Source organism: Staurois parvus, unplaced genomic scaffold, assembly GCF_062004578.1.
Source record: "Staurois parvus isolate SC_StPar_1 unplaced genomic scaffold, SC_StPar_1.0 ptg000730l, whole genome shotgun sequence".
Taxonomy (NCBI): domain Eukaryota; kingdom Metazoa; phylum Chordata; class Amphibia; order Anura; family Ranidae; genus Staurois; species Staurois parvus.
This window is the reverse complement of record NW_028318526.1, coordinates 819,892-844,000: the sequence shown is the minus strand read 5'-3', so window position 1 is coordinate 844,000 and position 24,109 is coordinate 819,892. Positions and strand designations below refer to the sequence as shown.

At 43.8% G+C, this 24,109-nt stretch overlaps 2 protein-coding genes across 3 annotated transcripts; one reads left to right on the top strand and one right to left on the bottom strand.

Moving 5' to 3' along the window:
• Positions 1-682: 682 nt before the first annotated feature.
• MRPL49 (mitochondrial ribosomal protein L49) lies at positions 683-14,502 on the bottom strand. Its single transcript, XM_089653967.1, has 4 exons — positions 14,347-14,502; positions 13,891-14,053; positions 1,484-1,608; positions 683-1,027 (listed from the first exon to the last, which is right to left on the bottom strand). Exons 1-4 carry the CDS (start codon positions 14,404-14,406, stop codon positions 881-883), a joined length of 495 nt encoding a protein of 164 aa, XP_089510093.1. The 5' UTR covers positions 14,407-14,502; the 3' UTR covers positions 683-880.
• Positions 14,503-14,585: 83 nt separating this feature from the next.
• Positions 14,586-23,825, top strand: FAU (FAU ubiquitin like and ribosomal protein S30 fusion). Of its 2 annotated transcripts, none has more exons than XM_089653968.1 (5): positions 14,586-14,662; positions 19,960-20,039; positions 21,002-21,146; positions 23,382-23,437; positions 23,661-23,825. In XM_089653968.1, the coding sequence occupies exons 2-5, from the start codon at positions 19,965-19,967 to the stop codon at positions 23,784-23,786; spliced, it is 402 nt and encodes a 133-aa protein (XP_089510094.1). In that variant the 5' UTR covers positions 14,586-14,662; positions 19,960-19,964; the 3' UTR covers positions 23,787-23,825. The 2 variants fall into 2 exon arrangements, with proteins under 2 accessions (XP_089510094.1, XP_089510095.1); XM_089653969.1 differs by having other exon boundaries at positions 14,618-14,662; positions 19,963-20,039.
• The last annotated feature ends 284 nt before the right edge of the window (positions 23,826-24,109 follow it).

The following is a 24,109-nucleotide window of genomic DNA, read 5'->3' as shown; positions in this document are numbered from 1 at the left end:
GTAAAATTAATCTAGCATCTGTATAGTTGCTTAGATCACTTTTACATTGTGCAAAATCGCCGACTTAGCAAAACTGGAACTGTAACCATGATCCTGGATCCAATTATAACCACCTCAATAAAAGGTTGTATATACACATGTACGGTGGTATTGAGGTGGTTCAATCAAATGAATATTTTACATTACAGGTACAATTCAGTGAGGAGGGGTGGGGCCAGGCCACGCTGTGTGTGTCTTTGGCTTGCTATGGGAGCATATACAGGAAAGGTGGAGTGGCCACTGCCGGAGGGGGCCCCCCTGTGCAATGGTAAATGCATCCTGACCAAGCAAATTGTTTTTCATCAGTTCTAGTAGTCAGAAATAACAAATAGCAGGAAAATCAATGGGGGCTGCGGAGACATTACAGAGATCAAGAGAGGAACAATCCTCTAATCATGCTTCTATGGCTAAACAGTCCAATTATAGCCAACCCTGATGCATAGTTCTTTGAACAAATGTTAAAGAATAGCTAAAGATTATTCTACCTCTACAGTACAAAATATGCTTTTTTTTGTATCCTACTTTCTAGAGAAGGACCTACACCCCAGTGCTTGTGGTTCCCGTTTCCCTGGAATGGAAGAACCTTATGCATATTTTAACACACTGATTTACATCCGATTCTACATATACAGTATTACCAACATACTGCAAAACAAAGCTTTATTTGCAAGAATCATATTTACAATACTTTTGAAAGGTTATGTCTATTTTACAAGTATATTTGTAGCCTAATTTGCAGAGGCAACCACAAGTGGAAATTGTGACCGTAGTCACTCTTGCTTGCAGTGGCTACACTATTTGCACTTTCCCAAGGAGGAATATGATCTCAGTTCTACCCATGTTAAAAGCCCTTCTCAGCAAGCCAAGTCTGTAGTTCTTTATCAAAATATCCTTTGACTTTGATGCTCCTAGCGATCTCATTAACTTGTATTGCTGGTGTCCTTCCCGTTAGCTGGGTCAAAAAGTCTCGTACTTCAGTTTCAAGAACCTGTGGAAAGTACAGAACATTACATGATTAGACAAGTTGTATTTGTATTCCCCAGAAGGCTACACCTTATGTAAATTCACACTGATCAGTTAGAAATCAGCATGACAATGGTATATGCAGAAAGAGGAGGTTTAAGCAACTGGCAAAGCGTGGATACAAGCTTTTCTCTTCAAAGCAGTTGGTAATAAGAAATGTGTTTTGTTGAATGCATAGAAGCTAAAACAAAACACATTTTATTTATCTAATCTAGTTGTAAAGGAAAGTAGTCTGATAAAATTATAATTGGCTCCTGTCTAAATTGGCCCTAGTATGTGTATGTATGAATGTAAGTTAGGGACCTTAGATTGTACACCCCTTGAGGGTTAGGGACTGATGTGAATGTACAATATATATATGTAAATTGACGGCACTACATAAGTACCTCAAATAAATAAAATTATACAGTTGTGTGCTCACCCATATGTCACCTTCAATCTTGCGGATAACGGTCATATGACGATTTCCATGAGTGATGTCTTTGTACACTGGAACGTTGTGCATTCGAGATCGTCTCACAAAATAAGGGAGATTGGGAGGTTCATCTAAAAATTAAAAACATAAAATGCCATTTTGCGTCATGTAACAAAATTATGAAACCTACATGTCTGAAATTCCAAACAAATATATTAAATCGCATTTAAAGTAAAGAGAGTCAGCAAGGAAAAGGCTGGCATGTCTGCACACAACTTTGGATGTCTTCAGCTTCTCGGTACCCTGAAACATAGGGCACTGTAATATGATAGATTAGCTCTGCCATGCTCCAAAGTGGTCACTGCAGCTAACAAAACAACAAGTAAAAGGAGCAACCCTGTGGAAATCAGTAGAGTCACAAGCCCAGGAACAGATTAAATCCAAATTCACTTTAATGTTGGGAATCATGATGACCGGCTTCTCTTTGGTTTGACATGGATTGAGTGAGCTCTCCTAGGCTTCCAGTTTGCCCTTTGTATGGCCAGCTGTTGTCCAGACGGTATTCTGCCAGGTGTATGACATCACATTTGCTTCGAGATATGTGACTTACGGGAGATGTGCCATCCACACAATCCTTAAACTGTCCTGAGGCTCGTGAGCTTAGCAACCTACTGTTGGGTCCAGGATCATGTATCATCCTTTAGCTTCTGGGAATGTGTGTTTCTGCTCTCCACTGGCTTGATGATGTATCAATCTGGGTAACATTAACCCAACATTAAAGTGAATTTGGATTGTATCCGTTCATGGGCCTGTGACGCTATTGACTTCCACAGGGTTGGGAGCGCTCCTTTACTTGTGGTTATGTGCTCATGTCTCATTGCTGGTCAGATGAGTTCTTCGAGCTGCCCATACTCTGGTTATCTACATATCCCCTGGAACCTCACTGCACCTGTACTTTATATTTGCATTGTTTGTTCACTGCAGCTACCAAGAAACCCCAATGTGATCACAACCATTGCTATAATCTAGGTTTCTTCACGAAGGGGGGGGGGGGGGGGTTCAGTTGGCGGTTAGCTTTCATGTAAAAGCAATCCAAGTGGCCAATTAGCTGCTGAATCGTTTTTACAAGCAGCGGGGAGGGACATTTCCCATCCCACCCCCCCTGCCGCCTTCCACAGTTTTCTTGGGTTTTCCTGTCCCAAAGGGGAATCCGAAATGCATCCAGCAGTTCCTCTGGCTGATCATAGAGGTGGTTGGAGACCAGAATGGCTCCAATTATCTCTATGGTCTAAAGACCGGAAGCTACGAGCATTTCATTATTTCCGTTTCGCCAGACTTTAACAGCGCCATTTTTAAATTGGGAAAGCATCTGATCACACCAGTCTTGGTGAGATCAGATGCTTTAAGGGCAGAGGAGATATCTAAAGTCTAATAGACCCCAGATTTCTCAGAAAAGAATACCCGTCACTGCCTATTGCTATCACAGGGGATATTTACATTCTCTGTGATAACAATAAAAGTGATTAAAAAAAAAAAAAAAATCACCCCTGCCCCTCTGCCCTTCCTGTGCTCGTGCGCAAAGGTGAATGGAAGCCTTGGGTCCGGTTTCGGTACATACACAGAGATTGCACCGTGCATGTGAGGTATCACCGCAAACATCAGATCGAAGGCAGTAATTATAGCACTAGACCTCCTTTGTGAATATAAATTGGTGACCTGTAAAAGGCTTTTAAAGCGTCGCCTATCGATATTAAAAATGTATGTACTTTGTCGCCATTGCACAGGCATGCAGAATTTTAAAGCATATCAGGTTTGGTATCCATTTACTCAGTGTAACATCATATTTTTTGTTTTATCAAATTGGGCAATATATTGTGTTTTTGTGCATTCAAATTCTAAAAAGTGTATTTTTCCCAAAAGATTTGCGTTTAAAAACTCGCTGAAATTTAAAAATTTCAACACCCACCATTTTATTCTCTAGGGCCTTTGCTTTAACAAATATACAGTTGTGCTAAAAAGTTTGCATACCCTGGCAGAAATTGTGACATTTTGGCATTGATATTGAAAATATGACTGATCATGCTAAAAATGCTCTTTTAGTGAAGGATGATGATCATATGAAGCCATGTATTATCAAATAGTTGTTTGACTCCTTTTTAAATCATAATGATAACAGAAATCACCCAAATGGCCATGATCAAAAGTTTACATACCCTGGAATGTTTGGCCTTGGTACAGACACACAAGGTGACACACACGGGTTAAAATGCCAATTAGAGGTTAATGTCCTACATCTGTGGCTTTTTAAATTGCAATTAGTGTCAGTGTATAAATAGTCAGAGTTTGTTAGCTCTTACGTGGAAGCACTGACTAGGCTAGATACTGAGCCATGGGGATCAGAAAAGAACTGTCAAAAGTCCTGTGTAATAAGGTAATGGAAGTTTATAACATGGAAACCATCTTTTTCCAGAGCAGCCTTTATTTCTTTTGAGGTTGCCTGTGGGTTTTTCTTTGAATCTCGGACAATTCTTCTGTCAGTTGTGGCTGTAATCTTTCTTGGTCTACCATACCTTGGCTTGGTATCAAGAGATCCCCGAACTTTCCACTTCTTAATAGGTGATTTAACAGTACTGATTGGCGTATTCAAAGCTTTGGAAATCTTTTTATGTCCTTTTCCATCTTTATAAAGTGCCATTACCATGTTACGCATGGCCATTTGGGTGATTTCTGTTATCATTATGATTTAAAGAGGAGCCAAACAACTGTTTGATAATAAATGGCTTCATATGGTCATCATCCTTCAATAAAAGAGCATTTTTTGGCATCATCAGTCACATTTTCAATATCAATACCAAAATTTCACTGAAGACTGTTTGTGTGGAAAAATGGGCCAAAATCACACCTGAGCAATGCATGCGACTAGTTTCTCCATACAGGAGGCATCTTGAAGCTGTCATTACCAGCAAAGGATTTTGTACAAAGTATTAAATATATTTCAGTTAATGTGTTCAACACTTTTTCCCTGTGTCCTTTCCACTGGTGTCTTGGCTAACCATGCATTTTTGCACCTCCCTTTCTTCATGTGTTCAATATTTTTTCTCTGTGTCATTCTACTTTATTACATATAAAACGTAATCTCTGAACTTATGCGTTTTGGTTTCTTTGTATGTATGGATTGCATGGTTTGTTACTGTCACGTGGTGAAAATTTCATGGCAATAGCACCTTTAGAAATATATTCACTGAGAAAAATGGTGACGTGTTCAATACTTATTTTACCTGCTGTATATAATAACCTTTATCCCAAAAAGAAAAAAAAAACTGTAACTGTGGTTATAAGCTAAAAAAAGGCCTCAAATGCGGCCCCTCGACATCACCAAAGGGCCACATGTAATGTTCAATATTTGAAATGCGTGAAAGGCTGTCAGAAAGTGCAGACCTAATAGAGAAAATGAGGGTCAGGCTACATTTTTGGCTGGGGATATGCTGCAGAGACAATACAAAACAGGGAACAAGCTACATAGTAGAGATCAATGCCATTACCCTAATCAATGTTCCCACTACAGACTGCTGAGGTCCGAGGGCTGTACTTGGGCCACAGGTTGGGCACCAGGGCGGTAATTGCCTAAAAAGTGTTAGCTAAAGTTCAGGTGCCGCTGCCCAAAGGCTACTTCATTCAGAATACAGAGACCCTAGAACAGGAAGTGTGTTACTAGCTGGATCACCATGTGAAAATAAAGGGACGGGAAAAAAAAAAAAGCTAAAAAAAAAAATGCACCCGCCACAACTAAAGATTGGTAAGCTTCAATATATTACTGTTTTGGGGTCTAAATATTCATTGATAATATTGTTTACAGCAGAATTACCTCTTTTACCTATACAAAAAACTGAAAATACTATACACCACCTTTAAGGGCCCACTCACACTAGAATGCTGGGCGGGAAACCCGCTTTTCGCACCTCATTCAAATCCCACTGCCCTTGCAATCTGCAGTGGGTGTCAGTGCAAAGTTAACGAAGCACCAAACATAGTGCATTTGTCCACACCAGATTGTATGGTACAAAAGTATTACGGGATCCGGTTGCAGGGAGTTTCCAAAAAGTAGTGAATAGGCTGAAATCGCACTGCACAGAACCGCATGTGAATTGCACAGGAACACACAGCACATTCCTGTGCGATTCACAAGCAGTTCCTAGTGTGATTGAGCCCTAAGAGTCTTCAATGCATGCGTAATGGCGAAGATCAGCGACTTATAGCAGGACTGTGGTGGGCATTCTGACACTGGGGGGGAACTGACTTGGTGTCACTGACATCCCCAGTGACACCAATAAAGTGATCAGTGCTAATAAAAAGAACTGACACTGTACTAATGGCATTGGGCAGAAAGGGGTTAACATGTGGGGCGATGAAAGGGTTAACTATGTGCTGTTTTACAATGTGAGCTGTGACTGTTTCACTGTAAGAATAGCAGAGCCCTATATATGCATAGCATATAATACGCATAGCAGAGCCATATAAAGAAGTGTGCAGGAGCTGGCAGGGGGGAGATCTGTATTGTTTACATACAGGTCTCTTCCCTGTCGGAGATACTCAGCGATTACTGGGTGACGGCGAGTAAACACCAGCCGGGACCTGGTGATTGATAGCCGAGGCCGTGAATGGCACGCGCCCCCTACCCAAAACTGCGAAATCACACACACACTATATATGATTTTGTGCATCTCTGCCGCCCTGTAGCAGTATTTCTAATATAAGGCAGAGGGAAAGCGGTTAAACAATTGCTTAAGTTAATTAAGTATATAGATTCTCAGTTCACAGTAATATGAACATGTACGCCTCTTGAGGTTTAGGGACTGATGTGAATGTACAATATATATGTAAAACGCTGAGCAAAAATTGACAGTGCTATATAAGTACCAGTAATAAATAATAAACCATGACTGCAGTGTATTACATTTTCATACAAGTGTGACAGCACACATTTATCAGCCTGCTGCTTCTCTTTTACTGGCCAGTTACAGGCAAGGACAAGACCTAGTTGTACAGCATGATTTAGTCTTCTTGCACCCTAGAGCCAAATGTGATCAGGGTAGGGTTATACCGATACCAATACTAAGCATGAGTACTCATACCTGTGCAAATGCTCTGATACATTTGCGGTGCGATTTGAGTCCATACAAAATGAATGGGCTCAAATCACACTAAGAATCCCATGTGATTTGATCTAAAATTGCGCTACTTCCGCTGAAGAAGGGGTGCCATTCCTGTGCGAATCTCATGCGGTTTCCCTGTGGGTGTGGTATGATTTGAGCTATTTATTTTGTATGGCTCAAACAGCACCGCACCCTCAGGAAAACTGCATGTGTTTCGGACAGATTTGCACATTCCTGTTCGAATCACATGCGATTCTTTGCTGTGCGATTTGAACTCATTCATTTTGTAAGGGCTCAGATCACACTGTAAAGATATTGGTAACACTGTTCAACAGGTAAAAAGTTTTGGGCATAAAATTAGCTAATCTTAGATAATTTTGGGGGGCTGAAAACGAAAATGACCCTAAAAAATGTTGATTGGCTCTAGTTTCCATGATATATTCACCCATCTAATGACGTAAGCCATTCAAAATCATGTTGCAACTTCAGCTGCATATTGCGCAATTGATACTGGTGACCAATAGAAAATTGCATGTATACTGAGATGATGCAATATTAGCCTTTAATCGCATCACTTCACTGCATAAAAGCTGCAGTATCTGTAGCTGATTGTAGTTCGACAGCGTCTTTACATTTCGTTTTATGCTTATATAGGCTACTCAGTAATGCCTGGAACTTGTGTGAATAAAGCAGATAATTTCTGCTATATCTGCGGTGAAATAACTTTTATCTCACAAAAAAGGAGGATAACAGGAATGATTAAGAAAGCCTACAACTTGTATTTTGGCTGCAAGATAGGAGACCAGGACAAGAGCTGGGCACCACATATATGCTGCAATTCTTGTGGGACGGCACTGGAGCAATGGTTGAATGGAAAAAAGGCATCTATGCCTTTCGCTGTGCCAATGATTTGGAGAGAGCCAACAGATCATGTTAGTAATTGTTACTTTTGTATGGTGCCTCCAATTGTAAAAGGGCTAAATAAGAAGAAAAAGTTATCTGTGCACTATCCAAATATTCCATCGGCAATACGTCCAGTTCCTCATGGAGAGGGGCTACCAATTCCTAAAGCACCAGAATCCTTCGTGGTTGAGTCAAGTGAGGAAGAACCTGAAGCATGTAGTCACGTGCAGTTGTAAGAGATAGCCCTTTCCTCGAATACAAGAGAAAAGCCAAGAGAAGCAAAACCGACACAAACTGAAGACAAAACTAGTGAGAATCCTAAGTATTAAAATGATTCAACTTAGCTTATGGCTATAATTTTTCTTGGTAATCCTATGCAATATATTATGCCATTTAGGCTTTGTTATGTAGTCAATATCACTTGCTTTATATTTGTGGAAAGACATCTATCTATATAATTATTGTGCATTATGTAGTCATTACGTCTATAGTAGAAAACTTTCCGTTTACAGAAAAACTAGAGCCAATTGACAAATTTCATTGTTATATTTGAACTCAGAATGTAAAAATCATTAAGAAATGGATTCTTTTGTTTCCAAAACTGGCAAAAAATAAAAATTTGTTGAACAGTGAATCGGTAACAGTGATTAATTGAGGACAAATATCGGTACTCGTACTTGCCAATTGAAAAAAAAGGAGTAAATCGGTGCAACCCTACTTCAGGGATGTATGCCCAGAGCACATGTACCCTGCTTTCTCGGCTTACGTCCTTGAACGTGAACACAGCTGTACTTAGTACAATGTTCAGCTCCGTACAGCTGCAGTGTATTTTAGCCTGCCATAGACTTTGACAGTTTGGAGGGCTGATGTTGCATCTATACCACCCAGGTTCAATAAAATCCTGGTTTGGACCCACATGGGCTAAATGCCTGCACTGCAAGGAGCCTTAGTTGTATGAGAGCAAATTCACACCTCAAGGCTGACTGGCAGGGTTATGTCAATCTCAGGAAATAAAAGAAATATCATTTGGCATAAAATACAACTGTCATATATGCAGGGATGTTCATCGCCCTATGCCCAGGACATGTAGGGCCGGGTATGTACTTTCTTTTAACCTTTAGTCCTGCTGCCACACAGCCCCCTACAATTCCAGTGTCCCGACGACCCCCCCTTTGTCCACAAACCGCCGTCCTGCCCGCTATGTCTCCTGGGCTCCACTTGCCCATCTGCGGCCCCAAGACCTGTTCAGGGAGTGCCAGTGGGTAGAGGGGAGGAGGACAGTGGACACTCGCTCCCCTCCCCTTCTTGTCATGACCTGAAGTGACATGACATCACTTCCGGGCCCCTGTTGAAAAATTTCCTGGCTATCAAGGCCGGGAAAGAATGTAATGCAGTGCAATGTGCACTGCATTAGATCCAGTGGAGTAAAGGGGAGACATCCAGGGTCTAAATGGCTGAGCAGTGCTCAGCCTGACTCTATTTTGCTGTATGCTGTATGTAGCTGAGGTTACACACAGTTCAGACAGCATGCCCAGCAAGCACACTTGCTAGTGCAGTAAATAGTTCATTTCGGCCAGCTTGTCCCAAGCCAACTATTTAAAGGGACATTAACCTCCCTAGCGGTAATCCCGAGTGTGACTCAGGGTTAATTTACAGTACCAAAAGTGGTAACCCCGAGCCACACTCAGGATTACACTGTAGTGCTTCTCCTGCAAACCCCCGATCCTTACCTTGTCCTGCAATCCTGCGATGTCCTCCCGCTGTGTCCTCCAGCCGATGCCGGCATCCGTCTTCCGGGTCCCGTTCCCTGCAAGCATCGTGACGCAGGGGGTTGCGGAACCGGAGGGAGATTAAAAAAAGTAAAAATATGACACATACACACAATACATTGTAATCTGTTAGGATTACATTACTCTATCAAACCATTTCACCTCAGTTTTGTCCCTAGTACTTTGTCCTGTGCCCTGCCTGCACTTTTACTGTTCTTTCTGCCTGGAAACATGAGAACGTCCATGACATCCAAAACCTGTCCCTTTAAGTCAAAAGCGGTTTTAGACCAGCTAGAAGGCAGTGATAGTGAATTAGAATCACTTGCAAAATTGAGCGATAGTGATTTGTGGGGAAATTCATCATCAGACACTGAAAACGATTCTGCGACTGAGCTCAGTGAACTTGGCGCTCGATTTTAAATAGTGAATTACAATCACTTGCAAAATTGAGCGATAGTGATTTGTGGGGAAATTCGTCATCAGACACTGAAAACGATTCTGCGACTGAGCTCAGTGAACTTGGCGCTCAATTTTAAATTTCATTGTTTTTGGTTTGATTACATTACTGAATTAAATTATCATTTATATTATTATTTTTTTATAATTATTTATTATATTATAATTTACGATTTCAGGTTTCAAACTTTATCATACCCGGGATGTTTACTAGACTCTTGTCTGGACAGAATTACCGTATTTTCCGGCGTATAAGACGACTGGTCGTATAAGACGACCCCCTACTTTTCCTGTTAAAATATAGGGTTTGAGCTATACTCGCCGTATAAGACTACCCCTCTTCCAACGCACACCAAATAAAAATGAAAAAACATCAGATTTGATTTCAATATGGTATGCTATTTCAGTATAGTATTCCAATGATGGGACACTACTCCTCCCACTGATACCAATGATGAGGCACTACTCCTCCCACTGACACCAATGATGGGGCACGATTCCTCCCACTGATACCAATGATGAGGCACTATTTCATCCACTGACACCAATGATGGGGCACTATTCCTCCCACTGACACCAATGATGGGGCACTATTCCTCCCACTGACTAATGATGGGGCACTATTCCTCCCACTGACTAATGATGGGGCACTATTCCTCCCACTGACTAATGATGGGGCACTATTCCTCCCACTGACTAATGATGGGGCACTATTCCTCCCACTGACTAATGATGGGGCACTATTCCTCCCACTGACTAATGATGGGGCACTATTCCTCCCACTGACTAATGATGGGGCACTATTCCTCCCACTGACTAATGATGGGGCACTATTCCTCCCACTGACTAATGATGGGGCACTATTCCTCCCACTGACTAATGATGGGGCACTATTCCTCCCACTGACTAATGATGGGGCACTATTCCTCCCACTGACTAATGATGGGGCACTATTCCTCCCACTGACTAATGATGGGGCACTATTCCTCCCACTGACTAATGATGGGGCACTATTCCTCCCACTGACTAATGATGGGGCACTATTCCTCCCACTGACTAATGATGGGGCACTATTCCTCCCACTGACTAATGATGGGGCACTATTCCTCCCACTGACTAATGATGGGGCACTATTCCTCCCACTGACACCAATGATGGTGCCCCATCATTAGTGTCAGTGTGTGAGGAATAGTGTCCCATCATTAGTGTCAGTGGGAGGAATAGTGCCCCATCATTAGTCAGTGGGAGGAATAGTGTCCCATCATTGGTGTCAGTGGGAGGAATAGCGCCCCATCGTTGGTGTCAGTGGGAGGAATAGCGCCCCATCGTTGGTGTCAGTGGGAGGAATAGCGCCCCATCGTTGGTGTCAGTGGGGAGGAGGAATAGCGCCCCATCGTTGGTGTCAGTGGGGAGGAGGAATAGCGCCCCATCGTTGGTGTCAGTGGGGAGGAGGAATAGCGCCCCATCGTTGGTGTCAGTGGGGAGGAGGAATAGCGCCCCATCGTTGGTGTCAGTGGGGAGGAGGAATAGCGCCCCATCGTTGGTGTCAGTGGGGAGGAGGAATAGCGCCCCATCGTTGGTGTCAGTGGGGAGGAGGAATAGCGCCCCATCGTTGGTGTCAGTGGGGAGGAGGAATAGCGCCCCATCGTTGGTGTCAGTGGGGAGGAGGAATAGCGCCCCATCGTTGGTGTCAGTGGGGAGGAGGAATAGCGCCCCATCGTTGGTGTCAGTGGGGAGGAGGAATAGCGCCCCATCGTTGGTGTCAGTGGGGAGGAGGAATAGCGCCCCATCGTTGGTGTCAGTGGGGAGGAGGAATAGCGCCCCATCGTTGGTGTCAGTGGGGAGGAGGAATAGCGCCCCATCGTTGGTGTCAGTGGGGAGGAGGAATAGCGCCCCATCGTTGGTGTCAGTGGGGAGGAGGAATAGCGCCCCATCGTTGGTGTCAGTGGGGAGGAGGAATAGCGCCCCATCGTTGGTGTCAGTGGGGAGGAGGAATAGCGCCCCATCGTTGGTGTCAGTGGGGAGGAGGAATAGCGCCCCATCGTTGGTGTCAGTGGGGAGGAGGAATAGCGCCCCATCGTTGGTGTCAGTGGGGAGGAGGAATAGCGCCCCATCGTTGGTGTCAGTGGGGAGGAGGAATAGCGCCCCATCGTTGGTGTCAGTGGGGAGGAGGAATAGCGCCCCATCGTTGGTGTCAGTGGGGAGGAGGAATAGCGCCCCATCGTTGGTGTCAGTGGGGAGGAGGAATAGCGCCCCATCGTTGGTGTCAGTGGGGAGGAGGAATAGCGCCCCATCGTTGGTGTCAGTGGGGAGGAGGAATAGCGCCCCATCGTTGGTGTCAGTGGGGAGGAGGAATAGCGCCCCATCGTTGGTGTCAGTGGGGAGGAGGAATAGCGCCCCATCGTTGGTGTCAGTGGGGAGGAGGAATAGCGCCCCATCGTTGGTGTCAGTGGGGAGGAGGAATAGCGCCCCATCGTTGGTGTCAGTGGGGAGGAGGAATAGCGCCCCATCGTTGGTGTCAGTGGGGAGGAGGAATAGCGCCCCATCGTTGGTGTCAGTGGGGAGGAGGAATAGCGCCCCATCGTTGGTGTCAGTGGAGGAGGAATAGCGCCCCATCGTTGGTGTCAGTGGGGAAGAGCAGTGGCTGCTCCTTTTTTCAGATTTTCGCGGGGCCGCTCGGCTCCGCCTCCTGGCCGGTGATTGGTCGCCTGTGTGCCTTTCCAGTGCTGGCACCCAATCACCGGTGAGGAGGCGGAGCCGAGCGGCCGCGCGACCATCGAGCGGCCGAACTGAAAGAAGGAGCAGCTGCGCTTCCTGGACCGGATCGTCGTGGGACCGGAGCCAGGTAAGGTACAGCAGCCCCTCTGCCCACCCCTGTACTTAGTGTCCATTGAAGGAGGAGGGGGGGGGGGTGCCGCGCCGCCCTGCCCCTCGAAAAAGTGCTGCCCTGACACCGCCTCGCCGTATACCGGCGTATAAGACGACCCCCGACTTTTCAGAAGTTTTTCTTGTGTTGAAAAGTCGTCTTATACGCCAGAAAATACGGTAAGTGAGTTATTCCTAAGAATTACAGGCCTACAATATAAAACAACAAATTTCCATGGAAAACAATGTACCGCTATGACATTCAAAAATATTTATCAGTTAGACCGCCAGGGAGGTTAAACTTGGATGTAGGCTTTAACCACTTTAAAACCAGGCCTTTTCTGACAATTTGTTTTTTTACATGTCATTCGGTATTTTTTGCTAAAAAATCTCTAAGAACCCCTCCCCCCAAACAATATATATATTTTTAAAGCAGGCGCCCTAAAGAATAAATTGGTGGGTATTGCAATGTTTTATGTCACACAGGATTTTTTACAGCGGTTTTTCAAATAACTTTTTTTTTTGGAAAAAATACACTTTTGAATTGTAATGCACAAAAACACAATATAATACCCAACTGTTTGGTAAAATTCAAAAGATCACTTTCATTATTATCACAGGGAATATACTGTAAAATATCCCCTGTGATAGCAATAGGCAATGACAGGTACTCTTTAAGGAAAGTTCTGGGGTCTATCAGACCCTAGATGTCTCCTCTGCCCTTAAAAGCATGTGATCACACCAAGGTATCATCCTGGTATAAATACTTGAAATATAGTGACATACCAGTACATCACTGGCCGTCAAGTGGTTAAACAAAAGGTGAGCAGGAAGCCTGTTTACGGTAGATGGGACATGGATGTCAATGTCTCTTCTGCCATTAAAAAAAAAAAAAAAGGCCCTTCCAGCAAGTTACATCATCTAATGCCTGCCTATCAAGACAGTCAAAGTCGTACATCCAGAGGAATCTGGGGAGAAGGTGGTAGTGAGGGACCTTGTCAGCATCAGACCATTGGAGCTGCGTGGATTGCAGATCCTTGTCCTGCTTTAATGTGGCAGCCAAAACTAGGAAGGTGAAGGAGATAACATGATATGACCCCGATAGTTTTTCCTCAAATCATTTATTTATTTTAATAATCCGAATGCTGTGGGAGCACCAAGCATATCTATGAATCCTACCGCTTTATGAATCGTCCCTACAGGAGGATTCCAACACCAGCACTACAGCAAAGAGCATCTCCTGGAGAGAACGTGTCAATGAGAGTACCTTTAGGGGGGATCCACCCAGATGGGGTCACTCCTGTGTGCTTTGGTGGGTCGGGCACTTGAATAGATGGGATGAGACGCTCTACGAAGCGATATTCATCATGTGACTCTACAATACCCGGGTACTGAGATGTCACAGCAGATCCGGACCCACTGCATGGGCGCTGAAAAGGAAGGAGGAGACATGGATTATAGAGGTGCTGGATTCCTCTAAAAGGAGTGTGTTCTGGATGGAGCTCACAAGGGTTATCCTCATCATTCTTCATCAACCAGCCACTGCCCAGCAACGTCTCCGACTACACGGTTCAAGGACAGTGACCAAACAAAGCCATTACCTTCAAAACAAGATGGCAGCTCCCACACATCTAAGGTCCCCTTAAAAGATAAAGCCCCCCTATAAACTAAAAAAACAATAATTAAATCTAACAGACACAGAATAACACGAAGAGCCACACACTTGTATCCTGAGAGCCGTCTTCACATCTAACACTGCCCTTCGCCACAAGGAGGCCGCCATCTTGGTTTAGCAAAAGAGGCCAGTTTCCTTTTCCACTTGGTGTACCAAAAGGGACACGGAGCTTCCGCTCCTCTAAGCGCATGCGCTTGTCTGCAGCGGTCAGGAACTTGAAGTGGGTGTAGCAATGTGGCGGAAAAAAAAAACTGGGCTGTACGTCATGTCGTAAACGCGCGCGTCCATGTGTTGGAATAAGATACGTGCGCGCTCCTGCTCCCTCCTCTTTCTTTCCTCCATTTTGAGAGACGCGGAGTGGCCGGTGAGGAGTTGTTGGGTGATAGTTTGTGGTTGGAGGGGTGCAGTGATGGAAGTCAGGCTGGTGGTAGTGGGGAAGTGTGTCAGGCAGCGGCTCCTGCGTGGTCACGTGGTGTTTGCGGGGCGCGCTGCCTCAGTCACGGGGCAGCCCTCCCATCATTCATGGCAGCACAGCTTCTCGTAATTCCCTCATGTCACACGTGATGCTGTTCACTGCCCTGGCCCGGAATTGCCCATTCCATGTCAGTGTGCAGACATGATCATGAGGCCATAGGAGTCTGAAGGGTCCATATGTACTCATCTGGATCAGGTGGGAGAAGAGCGCCTCCTATTCTGCTTCCTGCTGATAGTTTCATGGGATCTCCTGTCCGATTTCTTCTGTAAGGAACATTCAGCTGCCATTACAATCTAATGAATGAGAATCTCTGGAGTCTTCTTCAGGGGGCGCTTCTTGGGAGGAAGAAGAGATTCTCATTGGTCGGTATGGCCATGTGACCGATCAGAGATATGTGCTGATTTCATATCTGGTGCTAGCTGTGGTTGGAGGAGCCCTCGCACGCTGTCGGAAGGGGGGGCAGTTGGTTCGCCGCCTGGCACAATGTTATACCCAAAGGGCCCCGCTTGGTACAGCATTACCATCTAAGGGCCCATTCACACCACAGCAATGAGTGGCAGTTTTCCACACTGAGAATGCTGGTGAACCTCACCGTTTATTTCTATGTGCCCCATTCTCACTACAGCACAGTCCAGAGGTGAGATGTGATCATATTTAGACATGCTACATAATATTGCACCGGATGTCATTGCACTGCTGTGCGGTAACATGAACTTTGTACACTTCAAATAAAGTTCCTGAAAATATGGGAGCTGTGTGATAAAATGCACATCGCTGCAGCCCAAAAACAGATGACTATAAAATGTAGCGCTAGTCTGTGTCCTGGCAAATTCTAAAAGCCCAGAAACCTGTGGGAGCCAGGACAGTCCCGTAGGGTGGCGATCTTGTCCCTGGGATAGGAGCAGAGGAGGGATGGTGGTGCTCAGGGTTGGGATCAACCAGACGCAGCATGTGCAGCTGTCTTGGGAAACCAACCTCAGGAAAAATGAAACCAATAGCAAGGTGATGGCCGTAAAAACATTGCATTAAGAAAAAAAATAGCATCCACTTACAATGCAGAGAGTGAAAATCAGACTGGTAATGAAGCTGCATGTCAGCCAGTGATGAAAGGGTCAAGGATCCACACTTTGTCCATGCTGTGGAACCAGCAGGGATGGGAAGATGACATGTTGCCAACAATGCAAAGAGTAAGAACCAAAGCAGCTGCAGCAGGGAGGCAGCACTACGATGAAGGCAACCAGAAAACTCTTTGGGGGGGACACAAGGGAGGAAGACAGCCTGTTTGCAGGCAAATAAACCCTTTGTCAAATCCACACCATGGAAGATTTTCTAGAGCTGCCTGCTGTCTCCCTTCTGCAGTTGCTTTGGTTCTTGCTCTTTGCATTGCCGGCAACCTGTCATCTTCCTGACGCTGCTGGTTCCACAGCATTGGCAGTGTGTGGATCCTGGACCCTTCCTTCACTCCACTGATATACAGCGGTTTCTTCACTAGCTGACATGTTTCATTACCAGGCTGGTCTTTCAGTGATGTAAGTGGATGCTATATTTTTTTTTTTCTCAATACATTGGATGTTTTTTTTACTGAGCTCTGCTATTGGTTTCCAAATCAGACTACTGGCCACACACTAAACAGCTCTGTACAAGTGTGAATGGCCCCTTAAGAGAAGTATGGCCAAAGCTCTTTTGGTCCTACTTCTGTGGGTCACGAGATAGCCTCTGCTTAGGGTTTTAGTTTTGTTTTTTTTGTGTTTTTTTCATATGCCATATATTTATATCCCTTATGTGTGTAAATCTTGTAAAGGGCTGTGCTTCTCCATTTGGAATGAGCCCAGAAGTGTTCAGATCCTAGTCTGAACCTGCCTGAGCTATCCCAACAGGAAGCTATCATTGTGCACTGCCAATCAAAAGCTACTGAGGCATTCCCTGAAGCTGCCCATATCCCCCCCCCCCCCATATATGTGAAGCTGCGATGTGGAGAATTCCCTGGATGCTTATGGCTAGCGGTGTACAGTGAGTTTCCTGGCAGAATGGATTAGACAGCATGGGCCTGGGATCCAAACACTCATGAGTTCATCTGTATTCCCCCTGTTGAATCGATTTCATAACACTGTATGCAGTTTTGTCACTGTTCTAGATTAGCATATGTCACTGCAGAATAAATATGCACTACATCTCTGCCATACATGTACATTTCCCATGGTTTATCCCTTTAACCTATTTGCTGCCAGGTCCGTACATCATACAGACCTGACAGCAGGGGTTTTTATATACACTGCTCAAAAAAAAAGTAAAGGAACACTTTTTACTCCGAGTCTAGCATCAAGTCAATTAAACTCCTGGGATAGTGATCTGGTCAGTTAAGTAGCAGAGGGGGTTGTTAATCAGTTTCAGCTGCTTTGGTCTTAATGAAATTAACAGGTGCACTAGGTGGGCACAATGAGATTACCCCCAAAACAGGAATTGTTTTACAGGAGGAGGCCACTGATATTTTTTCCCTACTCTTTTCTGACTGTTTTTCACTAGTTTTGCAGTTGGCTAGGGTCAGCGTCACTACTGGTAGCATGAGGCAATACCTGGACCCTACAGAGGTAGCACAGGCAGTCCAACTCCTCCAGGATGGCACATCAATATGTGCCATTGCCAGAAGGTTTGCTATGTCTCCCAGCACAGTCTCGAGCATGGAGGAGATTCCAGGAGATAAGCCGTTACTCTAGGAGAGCTGGACAGGGCTGTAGAAGGTCTTTAACCCATCAGCAGGACTGGTATCTTCTCCTTTATGCAAGGAGAAACTGGATGAGCACTGCCAGAGCCCTACAAAATTACCTCCAGCAAGCCACTAGTGTGAATGTCAAAGCCCAATCAGAAACAGACTTCATGAGGGTGGCCTGAGGTATCAACGTCCTCTAGTGGGCCCTGGGCTTCCTTCCTTCACCGTAGAGCTTGATTGGCAGTTGCTGTTGAACACCTGAATTGGCAGTTCCGCCACTGGCACCCTGTGCTTTTCACAGATGAGAGCAGGTTCACCCTGAGCACATGCGACAGACATGAAAGGGTCTGGAGAAGCCATGGAGAATGATATGCTGCCTGTAACATCGTTCAGCATGACCGTTTTGGTGGTGGGTCAGTGATGGTTTGGGGAGGCATATCCATGGAGAGGCGCACAAACCTCTACAGGCTAGACAATGGCACCCTGACTGCCATTCGGTATCAAGATGAAATCCTTGGACCCATTGTCAGACCCTATGCTGGTGCAGTGGATTCTGGGTTCCTCCTGGTGCATGACAAAGGCCTCATGTGAGAGTATGTAGGCGGTTCCTGGAGGATGAAGGAATTGATACCATTGAATGGCCCCCACGCTCACCTGACCTAAATCCAATAGAACACATCTGGGATGTCATGTTTCGTTAAATCCGACACCGCCAGGTTGCACCTCAGACTGTCCAGGAGCTCAGTGATGTCCTGGTCCAGATCTGGAAGGAAATACCCCAGGACACAATTTGTCTCATTGGAAGCATGCTCCAGCATCAGGCATGTATACAAGCACGTGGTGGCTATACAAACTGAGTACCATTTTGAGTTGCTGCAATGAAATTGCAGCAAAATGGACTAGCCTGCTGCATCGTTTTTTCACTTTGATTTTCGGGGTGTTTTTGAATTCAGTCCTCTGTAGGTGGATAATTTTCATTTCCATCAAACGATGGGGCATTATAACGTTCCAAACACATTACCCAGTCCATATCAGTATAGATATCCAGCATGATATTTATCCCCATTGAGATCTGATGTATTTTCAAAGCATTCCTTTAATTTTTTTTGAGCAGTGTACATTTCTGGTGGTTGCAGCCACTGGTATTGTGTGTAAATCTGACAGGCAGACTCCTGCCTGCCAGGTGGAAGCATTCAGGTGGCTGTGCTGCTGCCCAAATGCTTCCACACACCCCCATAATAGTGCGTGCCCCCACCATGTATCACAAGATCTACGGGCCCAGGACTGACATAGCTGGTGCTGGCAGGTGGAGGAGACTGAGGAGAGCAGACACACATCTGCTCTCTTCCCATCCTTGTTACTGACCTGGAAAGAGATGTGTTTATCACTTCCTGGACTTCATGTCAGTTTCTCAAGCCAGTATGGCTGAGAGAATGTATTGCAGTCTGATCTGCATTGCATTCACTTAGTGAAGTACAAAGAAGACATCCAAAGTTTTTTTTTAGACCCTGAATGTCTCATTAAAGAGGACCTGTCACCAAAAAGTTATCATACAGGGGAATTTTTGTCCCCTATGTGATGGAGGGGGGGGGGGGTAGTTAAAAAGAAAAAAATGTAAATTTTAAAAAATTAATATTACACCCAAGCACATAAAATTCCCCACCCCTCGCATATAAGCACATACTAATGTAAACACATGGGTTGGGGGTACCTACGCACGGTTGCGATACACATGTTGCATATTGCTCTCACTCCGGCGTACATGGTGAGAATTCTAGCACCAGACCTTCTTAATGCTAAACTGATGATCTATAGGCGGCTTTTGAATCTTTGCCTATGGAATATATAGGGTACTAAAGCTTGTTGCCATTTCACGGGTGCACCCAAATTTAAGTTTTGATATGTTTGGTATCTATTTACTCAGTGCAACCTCATCTTTAATATTTTACCCCAAAATTGGGTAATTGCATTTGTGTACCTTAATATTAACTTTAGTGTGTATTTTACTGACATTTTGCATTTCCTAGACCTTTGTGGTAATACCGTGTTTCATAATAAAAACATTGGAACTATCACCATTTTATTCTCTAAGGTATCTGCTTTCATAAAAGTTATGTTTTGGGGGGTTTTATGCAATCTTCAGGCCTAAAATGATTTTTTTAAACGTGTGCATAAAATAACAAAATGAATCTGGCAGTGAAAAGGGTTTTCCCTCTCAAGAAAGGTGCATGCACCTTCTCAACAATGCATCCGCAGGTAAATAGCATGGTCTTTTTTTTCACCATGCGGTTCCCGTGACCGCGCTGTAGACTGAGATGTGCTATTCAGATGAATGGCAGCCCTGCGCATCTCACAAGGGCAGCAAAATTTGGCTGCAGGTGCGATTCCGGCACATACAACCAGTCTGCGGGTAAGTGTGTGTGGATTGTATACATGCACTTTAACATTATTGTAATATAAGATGTTTTGTTTTTTGCAGCAGCCATGCAGCTTTTCGTAAGAGCACAGAATCTACACACCCTTGAGGTGTCTGGCCTGGAAACTGTATCCGCTATCAAGGTAAGTGTAAATGATCAAACTGTTTAAGGCTAAGTTCACACCTATGCAGTTTGCGTTTGATCTGTTTTTGCAGTGCTTTTTGCACGTTTTTGACCTTTTTTTTCACACTTGTTGCTAGTCAAATTAAAACACTTCAGAAATGCACTACCTGCTTTTCTGTAGTGTCTCCATTGAAGTCTATAGAAACAATAATGCAATGTTTTGCATTTTAAAAAATCCCTGATCCTGTACAAAAAACCGCACCGGGTGAAAACACGGAGATGGGAACCTGTCCCATAGGAAATTATGCTAAATTGACTGTTCTGCATTTCTGCAAAATGCAACGGAAAAAAACACATAGGTGTGAATCTAGACTAAAGGATAACTGTATTAAAAAAAATGCAGGTTACAGTACGCCCTTCTGTGCTGCCAGAAGTAAATATACAGTCAGTACTATGTCTTGAATATTTGATCTTGGCTTTCTAAGTGTTTCGTGGTAGGCTCGGTATTCTCACTCTTTGGGATTGATTGCAGTACAAGTAACAGCAAGCAGAGTACATCAGAGGAAAATGGGTGCAGGGTTTGTCAGGTATTTGATTGCTGGGAATAATGACCAGTCAGGCACAGATCCTGCTTCCTTTGAGTATGTCATGCACCCCAAACACACATCAGTGTCGACATGGCACCATCATTTTTATTTATATAATTTAACTATGCTAGCAAAGCAACTCCTTCCAAGTGAATCTCTATTGATGCAACAATATTTTACACTGAATTTTGATCCAAATATATAAAGTAACCGGTTTCAATGGATCTCCAGTTTTAAATCTAGCATTCAGCTTTCTGCACCGTGTACTTCGAGTCTGATACTGATATAGAATGAATTTCAACTTGTGACCACTGTATATAATTTTGATCTTATTGGCACTTTTAAACCATAGCCATGCTTCATGTCACGTCTACAATTTGATCTTCTCTTTCAGGCTCAAATCTCCTCTCTAGAGGGAATTGCCTGTGAAGACCAAGTTATTCTTCTTGCTGGTTCCCCCTTGTCTGATGAAGACACCCTCATCCAGAGTGGAGTATGTGATCTCAGCACCTTGGATGTTGCTGCTCGTCTGTTGGGAGGTCAGTATTTCAGGGTGCAATGTAGAACTTCAGGCGTTTGAGCCTATCGCTAATTCTTTCCCTTGGGCCTAGTCCCACGTGTGTTTGGGTAACGAAGAATACATAGGTTTTTATTTCATTGGAATCCTTTTCCTACTTTGAACCAATAACCACACTTCTCTAGACAATCATTTTATGATCCCAATTATATGTTGTAAAAATCCACCTTGCTCTAATAGATTCAATTATCCATGAGCACAATTCGGCAGCCTTCAAACCCAATGAAACAGTTAATTATCTCACCTTATGTGTTAGTGTAGAGAAAATGACTAAGGTTTTTCTTTGTAGTGCCTTCATCTTTGCTAGCCTGATGAAACTGTTAAAGTAGTTAAACCCTTTAGTGCAGGATCAACATTTACCATATGCTTTTTAAGATGTGCATTTTTGGCTTGAACACTGCCTAAAACTGCATTAGACCAGTGGAATAAAGTATTAAAATATGGAAGTTGCAAGATGCCCACGATTGTACACAGGTGACAACCATATATGATGAAGCATGAAGGCTACCATTGTGACCTGGCTGTTGTGATAATGCTTTTTTTTTTCACTTTATTGAATGGTACCTCAATGCACTACTACAGAACAGGCAATGTAGCACACCACAAAACATGCCAACCCCCCACCACCATCCCTGCACAGACAGACATAGCCACATAGTGTGCTGCCAGCTTTCTCAGCATGAATGGGCTTCCTTACTAAAACATGTCTTAATGCATAGTGGCATTGGCCCCTAATGTGGCCACCCCTCTGTTCAGTGTTAGGCAGTTGATGATTTATTTGATCTGGCCATTTGTCTCCAGAAATGGATAAGGATGTTGTGTCTATGGAAGGTACATATCCTTGTTGGTTAATCATTTTTCTGGAAGAGTTGTTTATTTGCTGCATGGGGGGGGGGGGAACATCCTGGTTGCTGGTGTCCTCCAGCATCTTCCTTCATCGTTCATATCCTCCCCTCCCCTACTGTCTACTACATTGCTTAACTCAGTGTTTCCCAACCTTTTTTCAGTCAAGGCACCCTTTTAAAGATTATGGGTAGTCCCGAGGCATCCTTTAAAATTATGGACAGTCTTGAGGCATCCCATTCTAAAATAGGGTGCCTCAAGACTGTCCAAAATTTTAAAAGGGCACCCCATGCTAAAATATGAGAAACTATTCTAATAGTTTTTTATAATGCAACAATATCCACATTTGTAGGACACCCAACATTAGAAGCGATTTATTAACTAAAAGGCCTGTCCACCCACTGGCTTGTATACAAGTTTTGGGCAATTTTTAGACCTTTTGCCAAGGCACCCCAGGGTGTCTGGGCACCCTGGTTGAGAGAGGTTGGTTTAGCTGAACCAAAATAGACCCTCAGTCTATGGTGAAACATAAGATGGCAATGTTGTGCAAAGTGTTCGTCCTCTAAATTGCACCCCTTCCTCAGAGTAAAATTACATATATTTTTTTAATAATAACTGTATTAAAGGGTGTGTAAGGTCTACTTCATTAAAATGTGCATTCTGCAGAATGGTGGTCTGGTAAGCTTTTTATCTGCGAATTGAGTAATCCATTTTCAGTTTGTCATTCCATGTAAGGTTGTCACTGAACTATTCATTGTTACAAAATCCTTTCTACAAGATTATATGTGCATTTTGTAATTGTATGAAGTTTACCTGTAAATGTTCAAAAGTCTTGAGTCTGTTTAGCATCATGATCTTGGATGAGATTTGAACAGCCCTAGCAGACTGTCTGCCGCTTTGTTTCTTCTCCAGCAGCTGCATAAAAGGATTTGTGGAGGAGCTAGGCCAGCACAGCATAATTAAAGACTTCCAGGAGAAAGCTGTGATGTGCCAGCAGGGTGTTGCTAGGGAATGGATTGTTACTAAAGTCAATCTTTCAATGAAGTTCAAAGGCATTGCAAATGAATACAACATTTATGGAGAGGAAAAACACTGCAAAAAAGCATTTAAAACACTTTTTTTGCTTTACCTGCAAGTTTTAAGTTGGTGGTGTGGACTCTTTAATATTGGCTGCTCCTATTCTCATTTTGTCTTGTTTTGGTGGTTAGGTGAAACTGAGCTTGGAATTCTGGTGAGAATATCTTGCCACAGAAATCCCTGAGAGATTGGATAGATTTTCTTTTTAATGACATGGTTTTATGATATCCTTCTATAATTGTAATGCCTAATATGTAAAATGCTTTCTTTTGAACAGGTAAAGTCCATGGTTCTCTAGCTCGTGCCGGAAAAGTACGGGGCCAGACTCCAAAAGTAAGCATATTATTTCTGGCTTCAAGATAAACCAACTTAATAGTCGGGTATTTTCTCCCAATAGTAGCTGTGTGGTGCAAGACTAGAAAGCACTGTTGGTTCCTGGTTAATTGAGAGAGATTTCTACATTCTATGTTTACATGTAAACCACTCACTAGTAATGTCATTAGTCTTGTATTTTCTATATTCATTCTGCTTACTATATATTTACTGTGTTTTGCAGGTGGCCAAGCAAGAGAAGAAGAAAAAGAAGACTGGCCGGGCAAAGAGGCGCATGCAATACAACAGGCGCTTTGTCAATGTTGTGCCCACTTTTGGCAAGAAGAAGGGACCCAATGCTAACTCTTAAAATGTCACAATGGGTTAATAAACACATGTAGTACTTCAACCTGTTGTTGTGGTGTTTTTAGTTGAGGAAATGTTATAGTGTAGTGACCTTATTTATACCACCTCTTTCTATAATGTGTGCTTGTCTCAGTTCAGAGCAGTAAATGTAATTTCTGTCTGCTACCTTGTTCCTCTGTTATAAGCAAGAGTCACTTCTGACAGGATTTCCTGACACAGGTAAAAAGCTTCCCTTCTTTCTGGAAGCTCAGACAAGCTGTATAAATTCTGTACTGTGAATGGCTGTAGAGCAGAGATGGCTACAGATAAACGGGTACAATTTATGCA